We start from the raw sequence: 26,560 nt of genomic DNA on the forward strand, positions 1-26,560 counted from the left end.
TATCTATCTATCTATCTATCTATCTACCTATCTTTCTGCCTATCTCATTAAAATGTTTCCAATCGTCTATTAAAATCAAATGTCAAAGAGCCGAACGATTACCGGTAGTCGTGTTTCCTTTTCGAAGATATTAATGAAATTTATTATTGCAAATAATACAATAGAGAAAATGATAGAAGGAGAGAAGTTTATCTCTTGGATATCCGATTATTCCGCCAATTAATAGGACCGTTCAGGCAAACTCGAAGTACCAACTAAATTGCTTTCATTCAATGAACGTCCGTATGACGCGGGACGGGTATTGAATTAATTACTCATTCGGAGGATACACCTATCCTACCTATTAAACGAATATTGGATGTCTCATAATGAACGCGTTTAAGTCGAATATGAGAAGAGAGAGAGACAGAGAGAGAGAGAGAGAAAGGAACGGAAATTTAACTTACAGCGGTGTATGGGGATTCTAAAGGTTAATTAAAAGTCTATGCATGGTAAACTTTGTTCCTACATTTATTAAAAAAAAAAAAAAAGAGAGAAAGAGGAAGAGAGAGAGAGAGAGAGAGAGAAAGATAATATAACCGAACTATTATCCATCATTCGTACTTACGCGTAAAGGGCATAATAGAAATACTTGATGGTAAGAGGATTACTTGAAATATCGTTTGCCTTTATATATATATATATATATATATATATATATATATATATATATATATATATAACATAGAGAGAATGCTTAAGCCAAAAGAGAAATAAGAAGAGATCGATATAACCAAAGTACCTTTAATACCATCGTCGAATACCTAATAATAACCGGGTACAAGTTCCCGTGAGCTTTAATATAGGTACACTCTGTCCAAGTGTGCCGGTTGAATTTACGAGTATGCCATATCTATAGCGTTGTTAAGGACTCGTCCTTGTAACATCATAGAAGAGGAGGAGGAGGAGGAGGAGGAGGAGGAGGAGGAGGAGGAGGAGGAGGAGGAGGAGGAGGAGGAGGAGGAGGAGGAGAAGAAGAAGAATAAGAAGAAGAAGGGAGAACAAAATTGAACGAGAAAGAGAAAGAGAGAGATAGAGAGAGATAGAGAGAGATAGAGAGAGATAGAGACAAAGATATAGAGAAAGAGGAAAGAGGAAAGAGAGATTGAGTAGGTTGGAGGGGGGAGTTGTAGGATATAAAAGGGAGGGGGGAGACAGAGAGAGAGAGAAAGAGAAGAGAGGGTGGTCTTTATTCGCGGTCGAGCATCGGCACAGTTGCAAGCTATTTAACAGAGGAAGAGGGGGGGAAAGAGAGAAAGAGACTATCTCACAATTCGTAATCTCCTTTACCCCATAATAATCCCACGTGGCTGATCCTAAAGTCCCACGCAAATACCCGTCGCAAACATAGCCGTCACACTGTAATGTGCATCGATGTTTTCCGCAAACAATAAACCGAGAACGATTTGAACTGAATCTTTTCTTCTTTTCTTTTTTTTTTTTCTTTCTTTTTTTTCCCTTTTTTCCTTGTTAGAAACAACTTCTCTTTCTCTCTCTCACTCTCTCTCTCTCTCTCTCTCTCTCTCTCTCTCTCTCTCTCTCTCTCTCTCTCTCTCTCTCTCTCTCTCTCTTGTATTATATTATTCCACATTGGAAAGAATGGTTTTGTCCCGTTAACGCAGTACGAGCAGGCCGCTTCCTGAATCTTTTAGATTCTTCTCTCGTAGTCTACTCTTTGTCGCGCGTGCCTTTAAAGAGAGGGGTATAATTTCGTAAACAACGTTCTTTCTTTCTTTCTTTCTTTCTTTTCTTTTTTCTTTTTTCTTTCTTTCTTTTTTTTTTTTTTTTTTTTTTTTTTTATTTACTTACATAGATGTTGAAAAAGAAAAAGGAAGAGAGGAAAAACTAATGAAAGGAAAGAAAATTTCAATGGTTCTCATTTCATTCGTCGTGAACGAGACATGGATTTTCTTCAGCTCAAATTCAAACTCGAAAGGAATTTTCATTCGAGACGCATATACATAAGAAAGGAAAGTAAGGGATGAGGGAAAGAGAGAGAGAGAGAGAATATAAAAAAAAAATGTAAATGAATGGAAAGACAGGAAAGAGTGACGATGAACGGCAGTAGTAGAAGCAACACAAGAGGCTGATTGCAGAGAAGGCAGAAAATAGAATCGTTGTAGCTCTTATAAATCAGGATAATGGTGTCCCATGGGAAACTCCATCGGACTATATCTTGAACTCTCTTCTCTGCTTTCGGGGTAACCCAACGTAGCAATACCTTGGTGTCGAGAGGTCGAACAACCTAAGTAAAGGACTTTAATATATAATACGATGTGCTATTCCTCTACCTACTAGAGAGAAACGTAAACGCCTTGACTTGTTAGTACTAGAAACGATACTATGAAAAGATTAAGTTGGCGCCAGGCTGTCCAAAATCTCTAAAGCAAATTAATTTCTTTGGAGTTGTTATCTTTACACGTTTTATAGTTCCTTCTAGGAATTTTAAGATTTATCAATACGATTTATTATTATCACAATTTGTTTCGATAAATGATTACGATGAATATCAAAAGATATTTAATTAATTATTTTTATCTCATAGCTTCGATAAGAAACAAGAAGAAAAAAAAAAAATAATAATAATAATAATAATCGAATATATTCAATTGAATTTAATTCAAATCTCTCGCGTTTTATAAATACATGAAATTAATCTTCGTAATACGTATCTACGTATGAATCTTTGGATATATAAATTTTAGATACATAGAATATGTATATATGCATGTCATGTATATATATAATATATATATATATGCATGAAAAGAAGCGACACGAGAGACAAATAATTTCGAAAGTTTCGTACACGTTAAACTCGCAAATATTAATCGATTTGAGAACGGTCGATTGCGCACAAATACTCACATGTACACACGCACGTGCCGTATTGGAAATCCTGTTGTACTATCGACGCGAGCTACGGTTCGTTACACTTTTTAATACAATTACTAAAAAGAGAAAATAGAAGTACGAAAGGGAATGAGTTTGTACGAAATTGTCGAGACTTTGATCGTATATATGTATATATAATCGACGTACAGGACACTCGATATGCTAATGAAACGTTGATAAAATTATCGAATTCTAAAGAGGAGTGTTCGGAAGTACCTACTCTAGAGAAGACCCTTTAAACTTATCCTTATTTATTGCCCACTTACCTTTATTGGTTATACTAAACGATGACTAAACGTAAATAGAAATGATTGAGAATTTTAAAGGGCCGCCTATAATTGTTTTATTTACGATATATATACAATTAAATATTTAATTAATTATCGTATAATTTCTAAATTTTATTGTTCTATTTTAATATATAAATAAATAAAAAAAAAAAATAAATATATATATATATATATCACAAACTTGTAGTTAGCTTTCTAAACTTTTTTTTTCATGTTATCTACATACATAGAAAGCTAATTCATTCAGACATTTTTCAAATTTCTATTTGATTTCACAAATTTCTAAACTATTTATCTCTTGTTTACAAACCCCTGTACACATGTTTTCGTACTTACTCGAATGAAATATATATATATATATATATATATATATATATATACACTCACATACACACCCACACATATACATAACATAAATAAATCACGACCGATTGTTGACACAAAAAAATCATTGATTCCCTTTCTATCTCTCTATCCACCCTTTCTCTCTCTCTCTCTCTCTCTCTCTTTTCCTCTCTAACGATAATTAAAAATTCCATGCCAGTGAATCGTTTAAAGCACGTGAGAAACGATCGTTACCGGGATCGTTAACAATCCTGCCTGACGATCCGAAATATCGTCGACGATTAAAAGGGTATCGTGCAACATAAATTGCCGAGGTGTCCAAAATTTGAAAACGGAAGAGAGAGAGAGAGAGAGAGAGAGAGAGAGAGAGAGATGCGCTGGACAGAAGAGAGAAAGAGAAAGTATGAATGTATAGAAGAAAGAGAAGGTGGATATGAAAGAGGAGGTAAAGAGGAGAGAGGAGGAGGAGGTGGTGGCGGGGGAGGGAGGAGATGGGGAAGGAGAAACGATCGCAATTGATCTCGCGAAACGTTTTCGATGGCGAGCTAATCGGGCTTGACGGGGGTGCCATAAAGTATCGAACAGGCACGCGTGGACATAATTCACTTATGTTTGTTATGGCTTGCCATGGAGTGAGATACAACCCGTGCGGAACAGCTATCGTTGGCGGGTCGCCAAAAGCCACCGAATATAGACGATAGTGTCGTTCGTAAACGGTAAGAAAGAACTTTCCTGCTATCTCTCTCTCCTCTCTCTCTCTCTCTCTCTCTCTCTCTCTCTCTCTTTTTTTCTGTCTGTTTCTATCACTCTCTATCTGTCTTTTACGAATCATCCTAATTTAGAGTCCATTAAAGTAGGAAACAGGCAAATTAAATAAAAAAAAAAGTAAAAGAGAGTGAAAAAGAGAGAGAGAGAGAGAGAGAGAGAAAGAGAGAAAGATTACCGATCATTATCGGTAATCGTCGAAGCCATAGCTTCCTCTTTAACTTAGCCGAATGAAAGAAGGAAGACGTCGTTTAATCTAATTGCTTCTTCGCGAGTGCTTTAAAATGAATCGTTCGTTATTGTCTCGGAAGAAGTCCAAAAGAGAAGGTAAAAGTTGGCTCTGAAAAGAGTTTTGAATTTTGTGTGAAGCTCTTCTCTCCCTCTTTCTCTCTCCCTCCCTCCTTCTGTCTGTCTGTCTGTCTATCTCCCTTGTTCTCTCTCTCTCTCTCTCTCTCTCTCTCTCTCTCTCTCTCTCTCTCTCTCTCTGTCTGTCTCTGTCTCTCTTGCTGTGTACGGACGTTGAATTTTGAACCTTCTTGATGAACGCCCTGGATGAGAAAAAAGTGGAAGGCAAGGGCTGAAGAGAATACAAGTTCGCTCTTCTGCATTCGTTTAATATTCCGTTCGTCCTGCAGCTAGCGAACCGAACGAAGAGATGAAGAGTGCCCAAAGAGAAAAAGAGAGAGAGAAGGAAGAAGGGAGAGAGAGAGAAAGAGAGAGTTTGGTAAACCGGCCCGAATCCGATACACAACGTTTCGAAAGTTCACCGACGAGTTCTGCCTGAGTTTGACGTCCGCTCGAAACTTTTCGTTGAAGCTCAGAAGCGAATCAACGAACAGACTAGATCAGCCGGAATGGGATTACAGAAAATATTTATCAAATATCGCAAAACGTTCTTTCGAAACACCCTCGTAAAACTTATTCCGTGTACCGAGAATTTTGCTAATTTTATTATTTCAAATAATCAAACAAATAAACGACAGCTTTAGAAATGACATAATGTTACCGTATTAATATTCGTAACATTGAATTGTTTTTCATCTTTTATTATTCCATAAATTATTAACGCTAAAATGAGACGTATGTACCTCAAAAAAAAAAAAAAAAAAAAAAAAAAGGAAAAGAAATGAACAAAGAATTTACTATTATATTTCGAGATAACTAATAGATGAAATTTCAAGTAGACATTTTGATAAAAATATTGTTCGAGTTAGGGTCATATTGACCGATTGATAAAAATCCAATGTTAAAAAAATAAAAAAGATCAAGAAACTTATCGAGAATTCTCTTCAACTATTATTTACTTTACATTGTAAATAAGGACATTTTCTCAGTTTGAATATACTAAGAAGTATGATATCGGTGCATCTTATTAACCTAAATATAAATGAAAAAAAAAAAAAAAAGAAAAGAAAGAAAGAAGAATAAAGAAGAAGAGAAGGTTTATAACGGTTTGACCTGGATCCTCTTTTCTGTGGTGCTTCTTCGCGAGTACTCGTTTGCTTGAAAAGTAGGTCGATCGCGGAGGTTCGATACCCGTTAAAAGTAGTAAAAGTGCATTGGTAATAGCACTCGCCTCGTATAGATATCCTGCATAAACGAGATTTTATTTCAAAGTTTATTTGTAAAGGAGAAAACTAGGATGATGCGGAAGAGGGAAGGGAGATTGGGAGGATGGTAAAAGTTCATGTACGAATATACGTAAGTATATTCAGATATACAATACGTAAGTATAGAATTACGAGTGGGGTGATCCGTAAAAGATATACGAAAATTCTTTGATAAAAGTAAGGTTTGCTTCCTATCAGCTCGCACTTCTACGTAACCTACTCACTCTTTCTCCTCTTTCTTTCTCTGCTAATATGTATATATATATATATATATATATATATATATATATATATATATATGTATATATATATATAAATATTTTTTTATTTTAGCGTTACCTAGAGCAAAAACCAATCCGTGATTCGTTCAATCTTGTGTATATTGCTTCACGCTTCCGGTGAATCACGCACGATCGTCGAACAGATTTATCTTCCTGTCCTCGATCGTATTTTTATTCTCCTCCCTCTTCGATGTCCGCAAAAAAAAAAAATCTATTTTCGCACGAACGTAAAAGAGAAAAGGAAAAAGAAAGAGAGAGAGAGAAAGAGAGAGGCAGAAGGATAAAAAGAGAGAGCGAGAGAGAGAGATAGAGAAATGAAATTTCTCATCTATGGTACATGAAATAAAGGCAAGTCTCACGTTATTTGAGTTTAAGTATAACGCGTAAATCCATTTCCTTCTCCCTTGGTAAAACGCAACGATGTTTATTATTGAATCGAAGAAATTCGAAACATCGAAGATCCGGCTTATCCTGTCTGGCGATGATTTAAATTTAGAAATATTATTTCGCGTTTCGGTGGTCGAACCACGTTGTTAAAATCAACGAATGAACTTATTGCGAGAGAGAAATGCGACCTATGATGCGAGCGATTTTTTTTTTCTTTTTTTCTTTTTTTCTCCCGCTACACACCCCCCCCCCCCTACCACTTGCCAAATGAATAAAAGAAAAAAAAAAAAAGAAAAATAAATGCGGGAAAAATGAAAAAACATAATAGGAGAAAACAAATCGCATGAATGAGACGGGTCATATTTACGTATTGATATTTACGTGCGTATATTTTCATTTTTATTATTTTATTTCAGGCGACATGGAAATCCTTGCGTATTTCTTCGGACCGATCGGTGTACTTTTAGCCGTGAATCTTCTTTTCTTTGCCGCAACCGCACGTGAATTAACGTGCGGCCTTTGGAAGGGAGAATTCGTCAAGAGTACTACAGAAAGGTAAGTCATGAAATTTGAACGATTTCTTACCAAAGAAAAAAGAAAAAGAGAAAAAGAGAAAGGAAACAAAAAAAAGAATTTATAAGACCTAAGAAAATTCGTAAATCGAGATCAAACGAGATCATATTCAAACGAGGTTTATTAAACTCGCACGAAGGTCTCTCCCTCTCTCTTTCTCTCTCTCTTTCTCTCTCTCTCTCTCTTTCTCTCGTCGTCTTTTGATTTCGATTCGATAAGAGACAGAGAGAGAGAGATAGAGAGAGAACTTTCTGATCTACTTAACCGACCAATAATGTTTCAAGTTTTGCGATCGATGCACTCTGTAAACTCCAACCTTGTTTCATGTAATTAACTAAGATTCGATTTATTCGACGAAAACACTTATGTACTATGTACATGAATATGTATACATATATATATGTAAACCCTTTGAAATAGTTATACTATACTCGATCTTAAAATAAATCAGAATGAACCCGTTGAATCCTGTTTCTTTAGAGAAAGAAAAGGCTTTTGTTTTCGAACGAAGGACGACGTGCTTAAGCGATTAACATCAAGGATAACTGGTTTCATTTTAACCTTCGAAATGAAAGTGGTCCTCTCGAGAATTCTCTTGACGATTCGCAACTATCGTTGACATTAATTTTCACGATTAGAAAAAGTAGCCTTTACTAATCGACCATATCGATGATTTTTATTCCTTATTAAGAAAGATCAAATTTTATATAAATCGAAATGATTGTATGTAACTTTGAATTCTTTCCTAGTAATTCAATTTTATGATCTAGAAAACGGACAAATATCGTTATTTCTCATTCGTACTTTCTTCTATCAATATCAGTCCCTCTTTAATCCAATCCTCATCCTTCCAATATCATTCCATTCTTTTCTCGAATCGTTAGATTGATATTGACGATCTTGATTCTCGATTCTACATTCCCGTAGAATGTTATTTGCACGGACAACCAAAGGAAACGATCTCTATAAACTTTACCCTCGTCGTTACTACCGTGCCAACACGATTTACGATTCTACGGAAACGTAGTTGCGATTATATGAGAACTTTCAGAAATATATATCGCAAGAAATATTAGTTTCTCTCTTTTTACGATCCAGAAAAAGATTTCTTATCGTTCGTAACGTAGAAAATAACTGAAAACTCTTTTACATATATATATATATATAAATATATATATTTTTCTCCATTCATATTTAAATATGTAATTTAAATATTAAAAAAAAAAAAGAATTATATAGTAGTAAACTACTGTACTAGCATATATTACTGTAATTATAGTATTTTATATATTATATTATAATAATATAACTAATGCTTCATATACTTTCACATTATATAATTTTTTATAATATAATTATACCATAATCTAAAATTTATGGCATAAAAGTTAAATTAAGCCTATATAATAGCATAAATTAACGTTAATTACAAATTGCCTAGACTGTCTGATATCGATATCTATTGATCGAACAAAACTAGAAGTCGTTGATCCTTGAAATTTATCATTACAATCGATCACGATTCTCGATAGATCATAGGTTCTCATTCACTTTTATCCGTGGCACATCAGAACAAGCGACGATCCAAGATACTAAGTTATTTTATTTCATCTCCTTCGTCGTCGTTCCTCCCATCGATCTTTTTATCGATCCGAATGATCTCTTCTACGTTACTGGCGGTCTACCGCAAATCATCGTATCATCGTACTATCATTTCTTCTCGTCTTTTCATTATTTTTAAAATTATTAAATTCAAGAGCTAAGAAAGAAATTTATTTTATTAAATCAATCATACCTTTAAAAACATAATTAAAACATTTATTCCTTCATGTCTTTTTATCGTGCATCGTCCGAACGTTTAAAAACAAAAAAAAACAAAAAAGAAGAAAAAAGCAAACAATGAGCTTTAAGCGTAAGAATCTCATAAAAAAAAAGAAAAGAAATAAAAGTAAAATAAAAGTCCAATTATATTTCCAATTATTATTATTATTATATCCTTTATTAATAAATAATATTGATATGTTTCTGTCGAACACAGGGCTGCACTTGGCCGAGTATGTATGAAGTTGGTGATCGTGATGGGGATCACATGGGTCGCTGACGTGGTCTCATGGGCAGTAGGTGGTCCGCAATATATCTGGTACTTCACCGACCTGATAAACGCCTTCCAAGGTGTACTGATATTCGCAGTGGTCGGCTGTCAACCTCAGGTCAGAGCGGCATTGAAAAGACTTTGCAATAGAAATCCAAGAACGAACGCTGGTCGACAGGGTAATGGCCTGAGTACAACCAGTCATGGGATGCCCAGCATGGGTGATAGCGTTACACAGAATCCAAGTACTAAGACTGCACCGTTGGAGACCATATGTTAAAACTCACCTCGAAGATTCCTGATTAAATATGAATAATAATAATAAGAAGAAGAAGAAGAGAAAAAAGAAGGAGAAGAAGAAAAAGAAGAAGGAAAATAAATAAATGAAAAAATAAATGACGAAGAAGATAAAAAGAGAGTCGGAAGACTACTCTACAACTATCGTAGAAAAAAAAAAAAAAAAAAAAATAAAACTTTTAACAATGTCGACTTTGGGTGAACGCATTGAACGTTCGGCAAACATCGACGATCACTGCGTTTCCATTCTAAGGTCGTTGACCTTGAGAACCCGTGGGTGTTTTGTCAGGAATGAGAAAGCCTAGAGGCTGTATTTCTAACACGCCTTCTTCTGTTTTTTTTTTGTTTTCCTTTTTCTTTTTTTTTTTTTTCTTTCTCTCTGACGGACTTATATGTGTATATATACATATATGTACACTAAAGACACTTCAAGATCACGTATATATATATACATGCGTGAGTGAGTGAGTGAGTCTGTATGTGTATGGTGTGTGTGTGTGTATACGTTCGAGAATACGAATACTTGCATAAAATCGAAAAAGAAAACGAAAGGGAAAATTCTTTATAAGTGACGAACTCATTCTAATCGAAAAACTCGTTATTAAAATATATAAAGAAGAGTGGAGAGAGAGAGAGAAAGAAAGAGAGAGACAGAGCGATTGAACATTCAACAGAAATTATTATTAATAAATTATCGATATGATAATGTATAATCATAGATGACTGATGTATAATCATACATTTATTACCGATTCGATCGAATAGTCATTGCGTCCACTTCTCTAATGTCTTCGGATCGAGCTTAATTATAATACTTTCTCTCTTTTGCAAGACTCAAATGGGTTTTTTTGTTTTGTTTTTTTTTTTTTTTTTATATATATACACGTGTTTATGTGTATATGTGTGTTGTTCTTTTCTAATACTTTGACACGGTTTTTTTTTTAATTTTTTTTTTTTAATTCAAATGCATTCTTTGCTCATTCGTAAAATCTCTTCTCGTGGATCATAATTATTTTTTGTGTTGGTATAATAACGATTGGAATGTTAATATCGGGACCACAAAATAATTCGTGATGTAGAAGAGTTAAGTAGATTTAGAAATAACCAAATTCTAAAAAAAAAGAAAAGAAAAAAAAAGAAAAAAAAAGAATAATAAAGAAGAAAGAAAAACGATTGATCAACGATCCACGAATCTTCACACGGGATAATAATTAATAATTTATTGTTTATTGCCATTTGGAAATTTGAGAGAATCATTTCTTTGACTTGTTTGTCATTTGGAATGGCTATTTTGCATCGACATTGAAATCTCTCGTGAGATCTAAATTTTATATGTCATCAATTTTTTCTATCGCATCGAGATCGCAATAAAAGAAAAAAAAAAAAAGAAAAAAAAAACCTTTACGTCCAAGAATACTGCCAGAAAAAATGTCTTTAAAATAGTGTGAAAAGGAAAAGAGAGAGAGAAAGAGAGAGAGAGAGAGAGAGAGAGAGAGAAAAAGAAAAAGAGAAAATTTTATAACGTCGTATTTTTAACAATACTGCCAATCTATGTCAAAAATCGTCTGGAAGTGTGCCATTACAAGTTCATACATACATACATATATATATACATATAATTTAATCTGCATTTCGCATCGTCGATTGAAAATAGTCGAACGAATCATCGAGATAACATAAGTTTTGATCTACGTGAGTCAAAAATTAGATTCTTTTGGATAGAAACGGGTAAGATCAGAGAATGATCGACGATTTGCGACAATATGTATTAAAAATTCGATGCCTTTTTAAATGCCTTCCAGATGTCTGGCAAGTTTAACATGCCGTATTGATCGATAATTAATGTCAGAATTTTCAGTATTATATATTTAAATAAATAATTAATATTATTATTATTATTATGTTATACTATTCGGATAGCCAATATAATACAATAATACAAAATTATACGATATATACAGTAAAAAAAAAAAAAATAAAAAAAATAAAATACTAATGTTGTTAATAGAATAATATTATACTATACTATTGTGACTAGCCAATATGATATAATGATACGAAATTATACGATATATATAGTAAAAAAAAAAGACAAAAAAAAATACTAATGTTGTCAATAAAATAATATGCTATACCATTGGATATTCAATATAATACAATAATAAAATAATTTACATATGTAGGCAATTAAAAAATTCTACTGATCTTTATTTAAATATAAAATACTGAAACTTTCGACATTCATTGGTTTATCTAATATTAGAAAAACACGAGTCGATTATCAAACGATTTGTCGATAGACAACATTAGATTAGAGAAGAAAAAGTTTGTAAGAGCTTACGAATTGTTCGTTCGAGATTAGAAATAGAAAGAGAAATAAAAAGAGAGAAAGAAAGAGAGAAAGAAAGAGAGAAAGAAAGAAAGAAAGAAAGAGAGAAAGAAAGAGAGAAAGAAAGAGAGAAAGAAAGAGAGAGAAAGAAAGAAAGAATTTTTTTTTTCTTCGGGTGCATCAAAGAGACTAAAATATAATAGCCGTCAAAGAAGATTTTAGATGGCCTTGAACAAAAGCAACAGATACGATGTCCGCTGTCTCGATTCGAACAATCTCTCTCTCGAAGACACATCGAAATCGATTTTATTCGAAATATGTGGGCGTTCGAAAAAGAGAAATAAAGGAAAAAAAAAAAATAAGAAACGAGATGGTCTTCGAAGAGTAGAAAAGAAAAAAGAGAAAAAAAGAAACAACACAAACGGGTCATTTTAGAAAGTCTAATTAGTTCCTTTTTGTAGTATGAATGACGAATGACAGAAGAGACAAACCGATGTTCCCTTTTTCTAAATGACTCAACTTCTGAACGTTTTACCTTTGTTGATCATTTTTTTTTTCTAACTAATTTTATGATCCAAAGAATGGAAAAAGGAAAAAAAAAGAAAAGAAAAGAAAAGAAAAGAAAAAGAAAGGGGGAAAACGGAGCATCTCCTACGTATGTATGTAAAAATTATTACGACGAGACGTGTTGTATATTTGTGCGTGCATATGTGCGTGTGTGTACGAATGATACTATATAATTAGTGTTCATCATAAGTCATTTTAAGTAATGCGTAGATCACATATTCTCTCATAAAATTCCCACGGTGACAGTCGTATATCCTGTTATTAAAATTCTATGCGATATTCTGAAGTTATTATAAAGAGAGAAAAAAGAAAAGAAAAAAAAAAAAAAAGAAAAAAAAAGTAAAATATACATCACCAAAATAATAATAATAATAATAATAATAATAATAATAATAATAATAATAATAATAATAATAATAATAATAATTATAAAATAATTTTGTTTGTTAAAAATTTATTTTTATGCACACGACTGTCGCCGAATATAGAAGAGACTTTATTGTATTCATTCTTAACTTATCATAATAACGCATTTTTTATTTCTCTCATTATTATCATTATATTATTAATATTATTTTTGTTATTAACATTAAACAACTGCCAATACAAACAATACCGGGCTCGATCGTAGAATATAGATATATAACACGAGTAACACCGAAATAAAATTAGCTTATATTATTCGTAATGTATAAAAATGAACGCTTAGAGAATAATAATTATCGTTACATATATATATATATACGAAAAAATTTTTAATGCGACAAATTTTCATCAGACCGATAGAAATTACGAATTATATATTATATTTCTATCGTCGCATTCCAAATTAATAATCGAATCCAATGAAAACGTGAGCACACATTTATTCTCTTAGAATATTATATACTGATAATAGGATCGATGTGAATCGAGAGATAGATCGTAGCCTTAATAAATTAATTTATTTCGAACGATAAACATAGAGAGAAAGAGAAAAGGAGAGAAAGATATATATATATATATATATACATATATATATATGTATGTATGTATGTATATGTATATGTATATGTATAACGGTACTACGTGTAACAAAATTAGATAATAGCTTGCCAGAGTACACGTAAAATACGTAATTAGAATGTAAGCCGAAATTGTTGATTATGTTATCATTTTGTTTTTTGTTTTCTTTTCTTTCTTTTTTTCTTTTTCTTTTCTTTCTTTTTTCTTGTCTCCCTTTTTTGTCTTTTAACTTTGAACGAAGATAGCGAAAAGTGAAAGTCGAATACATTGGGGATGAGGAAGGAGAAAAGGAAAAAGGAGAAGAAGAAGAAGAAGAAGAAGAAGAAAAGGAGAAGTTAGAGAAGGAGAGAAGGATAACGTCGAGATGGTTCTTCAAGAGGAGATAGAAAGATCAAAGACGTAGTGAGAGAAAGAGAAAGAGAAAGAGAAAGAGAGAAAGAGAAAGAGAGAGAGAGAGAGAGAGAGAGAGAGAGAGAGGATGTTGGCACGATCGTTTGTGGTACGAAAGGGGAAACATCCCACTCGTCACTTTTTGCGTGTATTCTTCGTTTATCTCTAGCATATAGAAGAAGCATCATCTCTCTGCCATGGGGCGAAGTAAGAGAAAGAGGTAGTCGATGAGAAGGCTTCTGGCTTTTACTTTGACCAAAGATACGATGAAAATATAAAGAAATATGCAGCCACCTCGAGAATTTCTCGAGGCATGCAAAATGAGGCTAAAAGAAAGAGAGAAAGAGAGATAGAGAAACATAGTAAGAGAAGGAAAAAAAAAAGAAAAAAGAAAAAAAAAAAAGAAATGACGAGAGACAATAGTATTAAATCGTCGAGCATATTAAGGACGATCGTATATTAAAAGCCCGCGCGTCAACTACTACGTTTATAACCCGTCTATAATAGAACACAGGAGAACAAGATTTATCACTAGTAATAAAGAGAAAGAGAGAGAAAAAGAAAAAGAAAAAAAAAAGAAAAAAGCAAAAACCATATATATATATATGTATATATATTCATTCATATATATGTATATATATATATATATATATAAGCGCTCAATGACTTCTAGCGTTCGATTTACAAGCGCCGATTAAATAAAGTACACCATTCCCATACGAGATGTATCGTAAACAGTATTTAATATCGCACTAATGGCAATAAAAATGAACTCCTAGTACGAACAAATTTCATTTTGTATTTAAATTCTTCGTCATCCTCCTCAATTAGAAGTTTTCTAGAATAATAGATGAATGAAAATTGATTTTCTAAAACAGAGAATTAAATTTAAGTTATTATACCAGTGTTTAATAGAACATGAAAGCTTTTATATATATATATATGTATATATATATATATAACTTAGGTCGAAATAAACAAATTTTATAACGACGTTTACGTTGAACACAGCAGAGAATTCTGTATCAAGAACTTAGTAATTAGAGACCCTTCGAACCTTCACTAATTAGATCAGCAAAGTTCTATGTTAGAAACTCTCTGTATACTCGGTTCTATCGAAACACCTGGTTCCTTCTTATACGTAGAGAAATTTCTTCCATTTAATGTTATATTATTTTTGAGATATATTTTTTATATACACTTTTTATATTTTCAATTTTTGTGATTTATCATCATTTATCATATTATATTTGATGTATTGTAAAAGTCGTACGATTGCTACCGGTGTTACGCCTGAAATCTTTTCAGCTGCAGCAATCTGAAAATTCAAAGTACATTATATCAACAAAATTTGCATCTAATAATAATAACGTATATTTAACAAATTTAATAAAAAGAAAGACGGACGAGAAAAGAAAACTTACTGTACGCGGACGTATTTCCATTAATTTTTCTTTATCTTCGATACGTAGATTTAATCGTACCCTATAAAAAAAAAAAAAAAGAAAAAAAAAATACGTAATAGAAAATCTAGTAATGATTTTATATATAATTAACATAATAATTTGAGATTCTCTTACGAATTGTAATCTATATCGTCAGGTATTATCATTTGCTCGTTTCTTCGAACTTCGTCCATCTCTTTCATTTGTTGTTTAATGAAAGAAGCATAGGTTGCTTCTATCTGTAAAATCAGTTGATTGATTTATTGATTGAGATCAGCAAAGATGAATCTGTGCCAATTTCATTTATTGGCCTTAACCAGGCAAGATCAACGAGTTAAATTATTCTACATATTCTGTCCCCATGATGTAATAAAAAAATAATCATAAATATTAGAACATCATACCTTTAATCTTCGTATCAATATGGGATTTACAATATGTCCTAATAAATCCGGCCATATCATGCAAATTTTATCAAATTCTACATTCTCATCTAAGAATCCCAATATATTAAAAGCAGATTTATTTGCAGTACTTTTAAACCTTTCCAAACCCAAAGCTTTGTTCCATTTGGTATTTGATTGTACAAGAGAAGAGAGCAATCGTATAGCTTCTTCTAATTCCGTCTTCATTTTCATCATACTGTTTAATCTCTCTTTACTAACACAACCCGACTCATATCCTTTTAATGTCAATCTTAAGTCAGCATTATCAGGACGTAAACTCAATCGAAACTCAGCTCGATTAGTGAACATTCTGTAGGGTTCGTTTGTACCTTGCGTTGTAAGATCATCAATGAGAACACCAATGTAGCCTTCGGTTCGACTTATAATTAACGGTACTTTCCTCAAAACCTAAATAAAATGAGTAGAGTAGATTAACTTGAAATTTTCATGCAACAAAAAAAAAAAGAAAAGAAACAAAATCATTGCAATATTATATCGAAAAAAAGAAAAAAAATATTCTTTACTTTAGCAGCTGCATTCACGCCTGCAACAATGCCTTGTGCCGCTGCTTCTTCATAACCAGTTGTACCATTGATCTGTCCAGCAAGAAATAATCCTGAAACCTTTTTCGTTTCTAATTCTGTAGTTAATTCTCTTGGATCGATATAATCATATTCTACGCCATAACCAGGTTTTTCTATGGAGGTAAATAAATAAAAATTAATTTTTTTTTGTTTACTTAACATAATATTTTTTCAAAACAAAAACTTACCTACTTTAGCTTTTTCTAATCCAGGTATAGCATTAACTAATTCTTGTTGCCTTTCAGCAGGAAGCGTACATGATAAACCACCTGGATATATCAATGGTGAATCCAATCCTTCTGGTTCCAACCAAATTTGATGAACAGTTTTATTAAATCTTAGAATTTTACTCTCTATACTTGGACAGTATCGTGGACCTGTTTTTTCTTCTGTAACATGCAAATTACAATGCATGTTGTCCTTTATAATTTTGGCTACTTCATCATTTGTAAATGTCATATAACAGATCATTTGTTCATCCGGATGAAGCCATACTTTATTATTCATAAATGAAAATGGTTCTGAAACTTTATCTGGTAAATTTTCAGAACATTTAGAAAAATCAATCGTCGATTTTAACAGTCTTGGTGGAGTACCTACAATATAATACAATATAATACAATATAATAATGACAAACAAATTCACTTCAAAGAAATTAATATTTTATATAATTTTGATATAAACAATTACCAGTTTTGAGTCGGTTTATTTTAAACCCAAGTTGATCTAATGTATTAGCTAATCCAATACTAGGTTCATCTCCCATTCTTCCAGCTGGTCTTTTCTCCAATCCAATAATAATTTGTCCTTTGAGAAAAGTACCCGTTGTTATAACTACTGTGCTACTGAATATTCTTGTTCCATCTCCTATAAAAAAAAAAAAATAGAGTGCTAAATATCTGATGTTTTTTTTTTAATATCTCAAAATTAAATAAAAAATATTTTAAACTCACGAAGAATGATACCACGACATTTTGGTGGACTTCCCTCTAATATAAGATCTTCAACAGACGATTCACATATATCCAAACCTTGCATTTTGAAAAGTTCTGCCTGTAAATGTTGTTTGTACAAATTTCTGTCTATTTGTGCTCTAAGTCCCCAAACAGCTGGACCTTTACTTTTATTTAATATTTTATAATGTATACCAGAAATATCACATATGCGACAACAAATTCCATCTAAAGCATCTACTTCTCTCATGAGATGTCCTTTTCCTATTCCTCCAAAAGATGGATTACATGACATTTCTCCTAAATATAGAAAATTATTTATTAATTTACATATTAATTTAATTAAGTACTTTAATACAAATATTCTTCAACATACCAATTGTACTTTTTTTATGTGTAACTAATAACGTTTTAGCACCCATTCTGACAGCTGCAGTGCAGGCTTCGGTTCCTGCATGTCCTCCACCCACAACAATAACATCAAATTTATTATTAGCATTACTATTATTTGCTATACTTCTTATATAATGACAAATTCTTAAAGCAGATCTTTTATCAAGCGCACTTTTCCTTATTCTTGAAAATAACATTTTTACACTTTTATAATTCTATCTGTAAAAATGCAAAAAATATATTAATTGACAATGGAAAAAAAAAAGGAAAAAGAAACAGTAAATATTACATAATATAAAAATATTTAGAAAAAAAAAAAAGGTTTTTTTAATACATATTTTTATTAATTAATCCGATATAAAATATTGATTGTCCTTCAAGTTCTTGTATAACGTAATGTATCTAATAGCTTCATGAAGTTTAGGTAATATAAGCTTCCTACACATATCTTCGCCATTTTCAAATTGTAAATTATTATAATTCAATTTATACAAAAATTCTCTAACAAAGTTAAAACAATTCATGGTATTTTGATCATAATTAATAGATTTCCATTTAATATCATGAGTCATAACATTTAATATTTCATCCCAATAATAATCCCAAGAAGCTGGTACTACTTGTATAGAGATACAATTTATCCATTGAGAAACATTATTAATAATCAAGCCATGTTTATCAAATTCATAAAGCTTTCCATTAGAATTGACTATTCCAATATGTAAAAGATCATTAATATTATAGTCATTTAAAAATGTACCACATGAAGGTTTTATTACAATTGAAGTCGGTTGACTTGTTGCATTTCTAAACGGATAAGGAATTCTAAATGGTTCTATATTAAAATTTACAATTAATTCTTGACATAATGGACACACTTCTGGGATAGTTTTACAAAACACAGATTTAATAGTACAGTGACGAAAACATATTATTCCTGGATCCATAATCATTGAACTTAATCTATATTATTGTCTAACAGAAGATGAGAAAATTCTTAATTACTGACCCTCCTCTCGCCAGTAATAATCATTTATTAATATAAAAAATATTAACTCTAAAATGAAAGATATCAAAAGATCTCTCACAACTTGTTAGAAACAAACTAATTAGTTTGTATATTATTTCTTTTATTCCTTAATATCACCATGATGTGAAATGACTTTAAATAAGGTTATTTTTCTGTAAAGCAAAGTACAAAAAAATTATAATAAAATAATAACGATAGATTTTTTTATAATCTAAACTTCTCTTTACTTCAATGCATAATCTCACTTACTTTTAAAGTTTCAAATTAGAAATTATTATGTTAGAAAAAACTATTGACTAACATTAATCCCATAATTGCAAGGGCAATATTTGCCTATATAGCCGGATATTCATACTTCTGACATTATGGAATCCGCTCGACCGCTGTGACGTAAAGGCGACCATCGCTCATATAAAATCGCACGTCGCTTAATGGCTACCCATCGACCAATGAAAAGGCTTGAAAAACAGATGATTTAACGCGCCTAGCCGGTGGCAAATTTGTATAATATGCACCCGACAAGGTAGGCAATATGACTTACATGTGTGAATAGAAAAATATACAGCTATCTCTTATATGCATTGCACTTTTTCCGAAATTTAATATACGAATAATTTTGAGAATTCTTTTATTAATGTTTGCTAAAATAAAAGAAAAATAAAAAATGAGTGATTTCGTTGTTTACCAAAAGAGTTCGAACAATCGTTCGTATAAAAGAAAATAAAAAAAAAAAAGAAAACAAAAAAAAAACAAACGGATATCTTTCAAAATAAAAAAAAAAATTATAAATGGCGGAAATGTTAAAGGATAAATTAGAACATATCTATGTATAAAAACATAATTTTGGGAATTTTCACTTGGCCTTTATAAAATTCTAATCCTCAATCTTCAAGATCGATTTCTTTAATCCATTTCTTGTTTCTTAAACGCATAAGACGTTTCGATACGATCGATCGTAGATTCAATGTGGGCGTCGTCTTTTTTGTTTATTATCCTAAGCATGCTTGTCTGGTTTATATTGTGCTGGTGTAAATGCGCGAGTCGACTTGCTCTTGAAAACGCCTTTTGCCCACCCATTCTGCCCGTGATCGTTTTGCTTTTGCGCGTGTTAAATAATCGAAGAAAAACTGTTACTCAGCGTTTAGGATCGGCACCGATCGATCATTTTTATTCGTGGATCTTATTAAAAATGTGTTGTTCATTTTTAAACGACGCTCAACCTGTCGACTTTAATTTCATCGTAACAAACTTTTCAATACGCGGTTAGTGATCGATGATAAATTAAACGTTAAAAAATATGTAAACTTCCTCAAAAGAAATCAAACGAGTCGACGTTTTGATATTACATTTTTCATTGCTTTCTCGTTCAATCAGAAGTCGCAAGTGTACGTTACTTTCAACGCTTCTACGACAATCTAAGTTCATCATTGAAAAATATAAGTGACGCATGAATTAATAATAATAAAATTTATCTCTAATTTATACTAAAAAGGTTTTTTACCAATCAAAGTTGGAAAAAGCTTTATGTATTCGGCAGGAGTATGTCAATCACACCGGAAGTTTCTTCGAGGGATACTCTTAATTCTATCACTAATTCGGTAAACTTATTATACATTTTCTATACTCATGTATGTATATATATATATATATATATATATATATATATATCTGTCAAATCATAGTTCAGATCATAATTGTTTTCTTTAATTATTTTTGTTAAACCATAAAGGAATAATTATGTTCATTAACGTTATTATTAATATAAATTACATTCGATTAATAATTGATATTAATGTTATATCGATATCGTAATTATTTAATCCTATTAATAATATCGAAACGATGTATCTTAATTTATTAGGATGATCGAAGCCGTACAGGAAGATACGTAGCAGGTGGAGCGGCATTAGGAGTCACATTGCTTGCATTACACCATGCACTTTTACGTGGTACATCTTCCATAGCAGGAATATGCATACCTGCTATCATAATGGCGTGCTATGTTATTTGGGTACTTTATTCCGCTCGTAGGGATAGACGCAAGGTGATAAGATCGTAATCGTTTAATAAAATATTTATTTCTCTTTTCATAATTTACAATAACTTGTAGTATTTGATAGAGGTATGCAATTTTTTTTATGATCGATTTCGTTTTAAGGCATTAAGGATTGCGACTGCCATGCAACTGACGGAAGTAATAAATGAACCTGCCAGATCCACCGAAGCCGTCCGTAGAAACGTCACAAACGACGTCGATGAACCTGATGGCAATTTTACGGAAAAGAATAGTCACGAAAATCCTATGTTTTTGAAAGAGGATTACGTTCCATAGATCAAGATTTTCTTTACACTTTCTTTTATTTTGACCGTCACAATTAAATGAATCCTATTTTCCACCATCCCTCGTATTTATTACAACTCGTTAAAGTTATAAATCTTTAGATATGATTATATGATAATTATTATTTGTATATATGTACGATTAATATTAAAAGAAAAATAATCTCATTGACTAAATTGATAACATAAATACATTTATGTAATATTTATTCATCCATTCATTCTTTATACTTTACGTGAAAAATTACAAAATCTATTTCTACATAAATAAATTTTTTTTTTTGAATTTATCTTTCTTTGAAATTATCTTTCTTTGTTGAAATCTTCATTACCGATATAACACTTTTGGATTCTCATTACCGACCATACTGGTCGATAACCAAACAACCAGTCGATAACTAATCTATCAATCGATAATTAACCTATAAGTCGGTAACTAATCAAAAAACCATATGTATTTATTTTATACAAGCCAACAACCCTAAGATAAAAAATTTTAAGTATTGAAATTTTAAATTTAAATTATTTGAAGTTTTTCGCGCGTAATTATCTTTGTAATATTGGACACGAATTTCTACATTTTTTCCATAGAATCATCTGTCCAAAGATATGGTCCAGATTAAACGTCTTCGTTTTGACAAAATGAATTCTCATTGATGGCATAAATCATTATAAAAGCAAATGTAATGAATGGGCTTAAACCATAAATTAGTCATTATAGAAGTAACGAAAGGAACAAAACATTCGAACTATTACTCCATCTATCGTATATATATATATATATATATATATATATATATATATAATATATATATATAATATGTATATATGTGTAATATTCACAATAATGAAATGTTCAAAATTAATTTCTAGGTAGCGCTTCAATCACACCACAGATTTCGTCTCGCGGTGTTATTTTCCTTTAATATTGTTTTATATTCGAAGAAATGATTTGAAACAAGATGGCATTTACAATTTCTCTTATAGCCTCGATCGTCATTCCGGTGTTAAATATGACTTTGAAAGATCTTTAATATTAATTCATGTTGTTAAGAGTTTAAATTGACCTAACGGTGTTCATTTAACTGAAGGATACCATAATGCGTGTAATGAATCAAATTTAAGTTATAATGAATCATCCCGATTATTCTTAGCGCGTTTAAAAACACATCATACCACATACTGCTTATTGTTTTGTGTAAAATTTTATCCCTGTCATTGTGCAATTCATGGCAATAAACAGTTTAGGTTAACACGTTTCTTTCCATAAATGAGAAGTATTAAAACTAAAAAGAAAAAAATAAGGAATATACGTTTCTAATGAAATCGTATGATGTTGAGACGCTTTATTTAATGTCAACAACCTTTAGAAAATTCTCATAAAAATGCAAAATATTCTTACAATGGAACGTGAGATGTGAGAAGGTGTTTAAATCACTACTTTCTCAGGTGAACTGATTTATTATTTCAATATATTTATTTCTAGTTAACACATACATCGTTATTAGTATATCTTAGCACAATATCAAATTTTATTTTTATTATTGCAACAATGTTTACTATTTACTCTACTTAGAGTAGTTTCTTCGAAATAAATTTATTTATATATTACTGTATATTTACATTAAACAGTATATATATATATACTATTCTGTATAATTCATATATGTATGTATATGTGTGTGTTTATATATATACACACTCTTAGAATTGTGATGTTAGATATATTAATGCTTACAGAGCTTTTTAAATTGGCAATGCATTTTTTATATAAATATTGTTAGGAAATAATCATTTAATTATTTGTTTGTTACTTTTTTTTTTCTATAGAAAACCTTTACATGACATGCAGTATAAAAATAATTGAATTACATAGGTTTATATCAATTATAAAAACAACATTATTAATAGTTCTTATGGAGAAGTATTAAAAAGGAATTATTTTCTTCTTGTTAATTTTTTTTTTTTTTTAAATGCATGGTGATATCTAATTGTATTTGATTGATATCAATAACAACAAATTATTGATAGTATCATTGAAGATTAATGCAAAATAATCTGTATAGGCATTAGAGTGATTTTTAGTATTATGGCTATTTGCTTAGGTTTGGCAATGTAACTAGAGTATATATTTGCTTATTAGGTGTACTGGAACGTAGATAGTCCTGCTGTTCACCGCTTCAAGTACAAGTATCCTATGATGTTTTCATCAGGTCTTGGCTGTAATCTTTCCTTCCCCAGTTGTCTGGGCTATCCACGTGATAGCGAAGAACTGATACCAAAAATGGCGCGTGAACCAATTATTCTGAATGTTTATGATATGGTAATAGAAATACAAAAAATGTTGACCTATACAAAGCTTTTTTTAATAGCTATAATATTTTCAGTATTGGATAAATGAATATACTACTCCAATTGGTCTTGGAGTATTTCATTCAGGTGTTGAAATATACGGGACAGGTATATAATTTTGATCAATGATTATTTCATTATTTTTAACTTAATTCACTTTGACAATATAATGTTTCATAGAATATGCTTATGGAGGACATCCAAAACCAAAGTCTGGCATTTTTGAAATAACACCTAGAGTTGCAGAAGAACTTGGTGAACAATTTAGATACAGGCATGTATTTTAATCGTTATTATAATAATAATATTATTTATTAAATTTCAATTAACTAATTAAGTTTTTCATTTGCATTTGTCTTATAGACAGTCAGTACACATTGGATATACAGATTTTACAGAGGAAGATGTTACCAGGATTATAAATGAATTGGGAAAGGATTTTAGGGGAGATCGTTATCATTTGATGAATAAAAATTGTAATCATTTTAGTAGTCAATTTACATTGGTATGCATTTTATATTATTATAATATTATAATATTATTATATAAATATTTACAATACATAGTAGATAAATAATCTGTTATTTTTTCTTTTTTTTTTTAAATCTTATTGTTCAATTACAGAAATTTTATCTTATGTTTTATCCTTTAGATTCTATGTGGCCAAGAAATTCCTGGATGGGTTAATCGTTTGGCATACTTCAGTTCATGTGTACCATTCTTACAGCGTTGTCTCCCTAAAGAATGGTTAACTCCTGATGCTCTTCAGCATTCTTTAAATCAAGTCAGCCATCACGAAAGTACACCACCTTCTGATACTTCCTTGTAACATTTGGCAAACATTACCAATGAGAACAGTTTAGAATATCCTAGGAGGTACACTTTATAGACTATTTACGAGAAAAATTTTATTACAACAGGCCCGTATATTGCCAGGAACTTTATATCCAGGCAATTCAAATGTCAGTTAGAGGTACAAATTTGACATTGTACTTCTTAATGCAGCTGATAAATATTAGTATTCAGAGAATTGCCTTCCCTGCAACATGTCGTCCAACAAATTTTTGACGACAAAATACAGGTCGCGTGTGTTCTTTGTTTAATAGTTATATAATAAATAGATAATTACCTACAAATCAAAGCCATACCTGAGACTGAGACGTTTATTGGTCGAAGAGGTCATATTTCACATATAATATAATTTATGTTTCATTAAATTTTTATAGCCATTAGTACATTCTTAATTTAAATACAATTTCGAACTATATATTTTTTAACGAGCACTTTTCAATTTATCAGAGACAAATTTTGTAAATTATTATAATCAAAGAATCTTTTGTGATATCATTATTTAAATGTTCAGTCTACTCCATTTTTATTACGAATAATGATTTAATATTTTTAATTATTATTATTACTATAACATATATATATATATATATATATATATATATATATATATATATATATATATTCTTTTCGAATCTTTGTATATCCAATATCCCTTTGTATAGTTACTCATAGTAATCATTGAAAAATTCAATCACATCAAACAGATTTACAAGAAAAATTAGAGCATTTATGTAATATAATAAAAATGAATATAACATTTATGTATAATCATTTTTATATAATTCTTGAAAGACATTTAGCTTTTTCATTACTTTTAATGCACGTATAAGTAGCACGGTGTTTTATTAGAGTTAATCAAATTATTCTGCAAAATTTTTATGTATAAAAAAAGTGTTAAATTTTTTGTAAAAAGATAACAGAATTTTCCACGATTCGATGATAAGATTAAATGCAAGCACAAAAAAAGAAATTGTGGTTTCAGAGGCTTTTGCCAGATTTGTAGCTGGATGAATTTAATAAAATACTGTCGAAAGGATTACTGTTACTAAAACTGTTGTTGACATCAAATTTATAATGTTATACGTTAAGAAAGAGAATTAACTTGTAGTAAATTAACAAACAAACAAACAAAAAGAAAAAAAAAAAGAAGAAGAAGAAGAAAAAAGAAAGGAAGAATAGGTAAATACATGAGAAAAAAAATTTCATTTCCATTTTGTGCATATTGCATTAAAAGTTAAACATGTCAAAATGCGTTATATACTAGTATTATGTTTCTTACTTACCGCCTAATATTTCTACTACAATATTAAATGTTCAAAAATATACTGACCATGTATTATATATATGTTCTCGAATTATGTAATACTTATATTAACTTTCAGAGAAATATGTCTAAAACGTATGTAATCTGATATAAGAATGAATTGTAATTTAAAAATTCTTCAAAGATATATCTCTGTAGTTTTGCATTAAGTCGTGAAAGTTTCATGAATTAATTGAGTTTCAAGGTATATTTATATTATATACGTATCTTATAAGTAAATTCTCCATTAAAATTATCTTCTTTAAATAGAATAAAGAGAGTTATAAATAGTGCATAACATAAGTTCATACATACATACGTGCGTGCGTGCAATGTATGCGTGCACACGACATCTTTATCTTGTGCACACAGTAAATTTAATAGATTATAGTTTAATGAATCATATGAAACTTGCCAACATGAAAATTGATTTCGTATACGAATATATGTATGTATTTGCAGGAAAATATTATATTATTGAAAATCATTTTTTTTTTTGCTTGCAAATATTTCATATATATGATTATATGAAAAGTATTTATTATTATTAATCATCTGTATACTCCTGAAGTTGTAAGAAAGATTTCATAATACAAACATTAACATGGGAAAAAGTATATAAAAACTATAAGTAAATAGTAGGCTCGCCTAAATCTTTATATAAATAGTGAAAGAGTTGTAATTAAATATTTCATTGAAAAGTTTTCTTTATATTTATTCTGTATTTTGTATATTTGTTATTCATTGTCAGCATTTTTTGCAGTAAATTAATATGTTTTGTTAAATTAGTACGGTTTATGTAACATTACATTGTGTAAACGAAATTGTGTAATAGAAATGTCAATTATATTAAAAACGTAACGTCCACTTCGCCTGTAAACGAGAAACATATGTCAAATGAAAAAATTCCTCGGTTGTGCTACCTTATTCACTTAATAATAATATAAAAAAGTAATGTTACAAGAACCTACACAAAAAGACTTGGTTCTATACTTT

General features: G+C 30.6%; 5 protein-coding genes across 5 annotated transcripts in view; 3 read left to right on the forward strand and 2 right to left on the reverse strand.

Annotated features, from left to right (window-relative positions):
* Positions 1-13,719, forward strand: part of mthl1 (adhesion G-protein coupled receptor methuselah-like 1) — a 98,116-nt gene extending 84,397 nt beyond the window's left edge. The window contains exons 6-7 of the mRNA XM_035872508.2: positions 7,029-7,167; positions 9,224-13,719. Coding sequence (XP_035728401.1) covers positions 7,029-7,167; positions 9,224-9,557 — 473 coding nt within the window. The 3' untranslated portion in view covers positions 9,558-13,719. The remainder of the gene's footprint in view (positions 1-7,028; positions 7,168-9,223) is intronic.
* A 789-nt stretch (positions 13,720-14,508) lies between these two features.
* Positions 14,509-18,838, reverse strand: LOC118444333 (5-taurinomethyluridine-[tRNA] synthase subunit MTO1, mitochondrial). The gene is made up of 10 exons (XM_035872506.2): positions 18,697-18,838; positions 17,671-17,906; positions 17,295-17,594; positions 17,032-17,208; positions 16,529-16,936; positions 16,281-16,453; positions 15,715-16,164; positions 15,446-15,549; positions 15,290-15,350; positions 14,509-15,183 (listed from the first exon to the last, which is right to left on the reverse strand). Exons 2-10 carry the CDS (start codon positions 17,882-17,884, stop codon positions 15,070-15,072), a joined length of 2,001 nt encoding a protein of 666 aa, XP_035728399.2. The 5' UTR covers positions 17,885-17,906; positions 18,697-18,838; the 3' UTR covers positions 14,509-15,069.
* On the reverse strand, positions 17,942-18,702 carry LOC118444473 (MKRN2 opposite strand protein-like). The gene has a single exon (XM_035872765.2). The coding sequence runs from the start codon at positions 18,638-18,640 to the stop codon at positions 18,035-18,037; it is 606 nt and encodes a 201-aa protein (XP_035728658.1). The 5' UTR covers positions 18,641-18,702; the 3' UTR covers positions 17,942-18,034.
* Positions 18,839-19,776: 938 nt separating the features above from the next.
* On the forward strand, positions 19,777-21,134 carry LOC118444350 (uncharacterized). Its single transcript, XM_035872533.2, has 3 exons — positions 19,777-20,315; positions 20,579-20,761; positions 20,876-21,134. Exons 1-3 carry the CDS (start codon positions 20,259-20,261, stop codon positions 21,047-21,049), a joined length of 414 nt encoding a protein of 137 aa, XP_035728426.2. The 5' UTR covers positions 19,777-20,258; the 3' UTR covers positions 21,050-21,134.
* Positions 21,135-21,978: 844 nt separating this feature from the next.
* Positions 21,979-24,794, forward strand: LOC118444402 (deubiquitinase DESI2). Its single transcript, XM_085663606.1, has 6 exons — positions 21,979-22,506; positions 23,201-23,380; positions 23,445-23,517; positions 23,590-23,687; positions 23,777-23,914; positions 24,062-24,794. The coding sequence occupies exons 2-6, from the start codon at positions 23,255-23,257 to the stop codon at positions 24,236-24,238; spliced, it is 612 nt and encodes a 203-aa protein (XP_085519732.1). The 5' UTR covers positions 21,979-22,506; positions 23,201-23,254; the 3' UTR covers positions 24,239-24,794.
* Positions 24,795-26,560: the final 1,766 nt, after the last annotated feature.

The sequence above is a fragment of the Vespa mandarinia genome, chromosome 23 (assembly GCF_050613455.1).
Source record: "Vespa mandarinia isolate Hongniang chromosome 23, ASM5061345v1, whole genome shotgun sequence".
Lineage (NCBI taxonomy): Eukaryota > Metazoa > Arthropoda > Insecta > Hymenoptera > Vespidae > Vespa > Vespa mandarinia.

Excerpts from the sequence above, each read along its gene's own strand:
- LOC118444333 (XM_035872506.2), bottom strand. The coding sequence starts at position 17,884 with ATGTTATTTTCAAGAATAAGGAAAAGTGCGCTTGATAAAAGATCTGCT. Across the intron at positions 17,595-17,670 it reads ACATAAAAAAAGTACAATTG|GAGAAATGTCATGTAATCCA; the intron begins GTATGTTGAAGA and ends TTCTATATTTAG. Across the intron at positions 16,454-16,528 it reads ATTAGAAAAAGCTAAAGTAG|AAAAACCTGGTTATGGCGTA; the intron begins GTAAGTTTTTGT and ends TTACCTCCATAG.
- LOC118444473 (XM_035872765.2), bottom strand. The coding sequence starts at position 18,640 with ATGATTATGGATCCAGGAATAATATGTTTTCGTCACTGTACTATTAAA.
- LOC118444350 (XM_035872533.2), top strand. The coding sequence starts at position 20,259 with ATGTCAATCACACCGGAAGTTTCTTCGAGGGATACTCTTAATTCTATC. Across the intron at positions 20,316-20,578 it reads TTAATTCTATCACTAATTCG|GATGATCGAAGCCGTACAGG; the intron begins GTAAACTTATTA and ends TTAATTTATTAG. Across the intron at positions 20,762-20,875 it reads CTCGTAGGGATAGACGCAAG|GCATTAAGGATTGCGACTGC; the intron begins GTGATAAGATCG and ends TTTCGTTTTAAG.
- LOC118444402 (XM_085663606.1), top strand. The coding sequence starts at position 23,255 with ATGATGTTTTCATCAGGTCTTGGCTGTAATCTTTCCTTCCCCAGTTGT. Across the intron at positions 23,381-23,444 it reads TTCTGAATGTTTATGATATG|TATTGGATAAATGAATATAC; the intron begins GTAATAGAAATA and ends TAATATTTTCAG. Across the intron at positions 23,518-23,589 it reads TGTTGAAATATACGGGACAG|AATATGCTTATGGAGGACAT; the intron begins GTATATAATTTT and ends AATGTTTCATAG.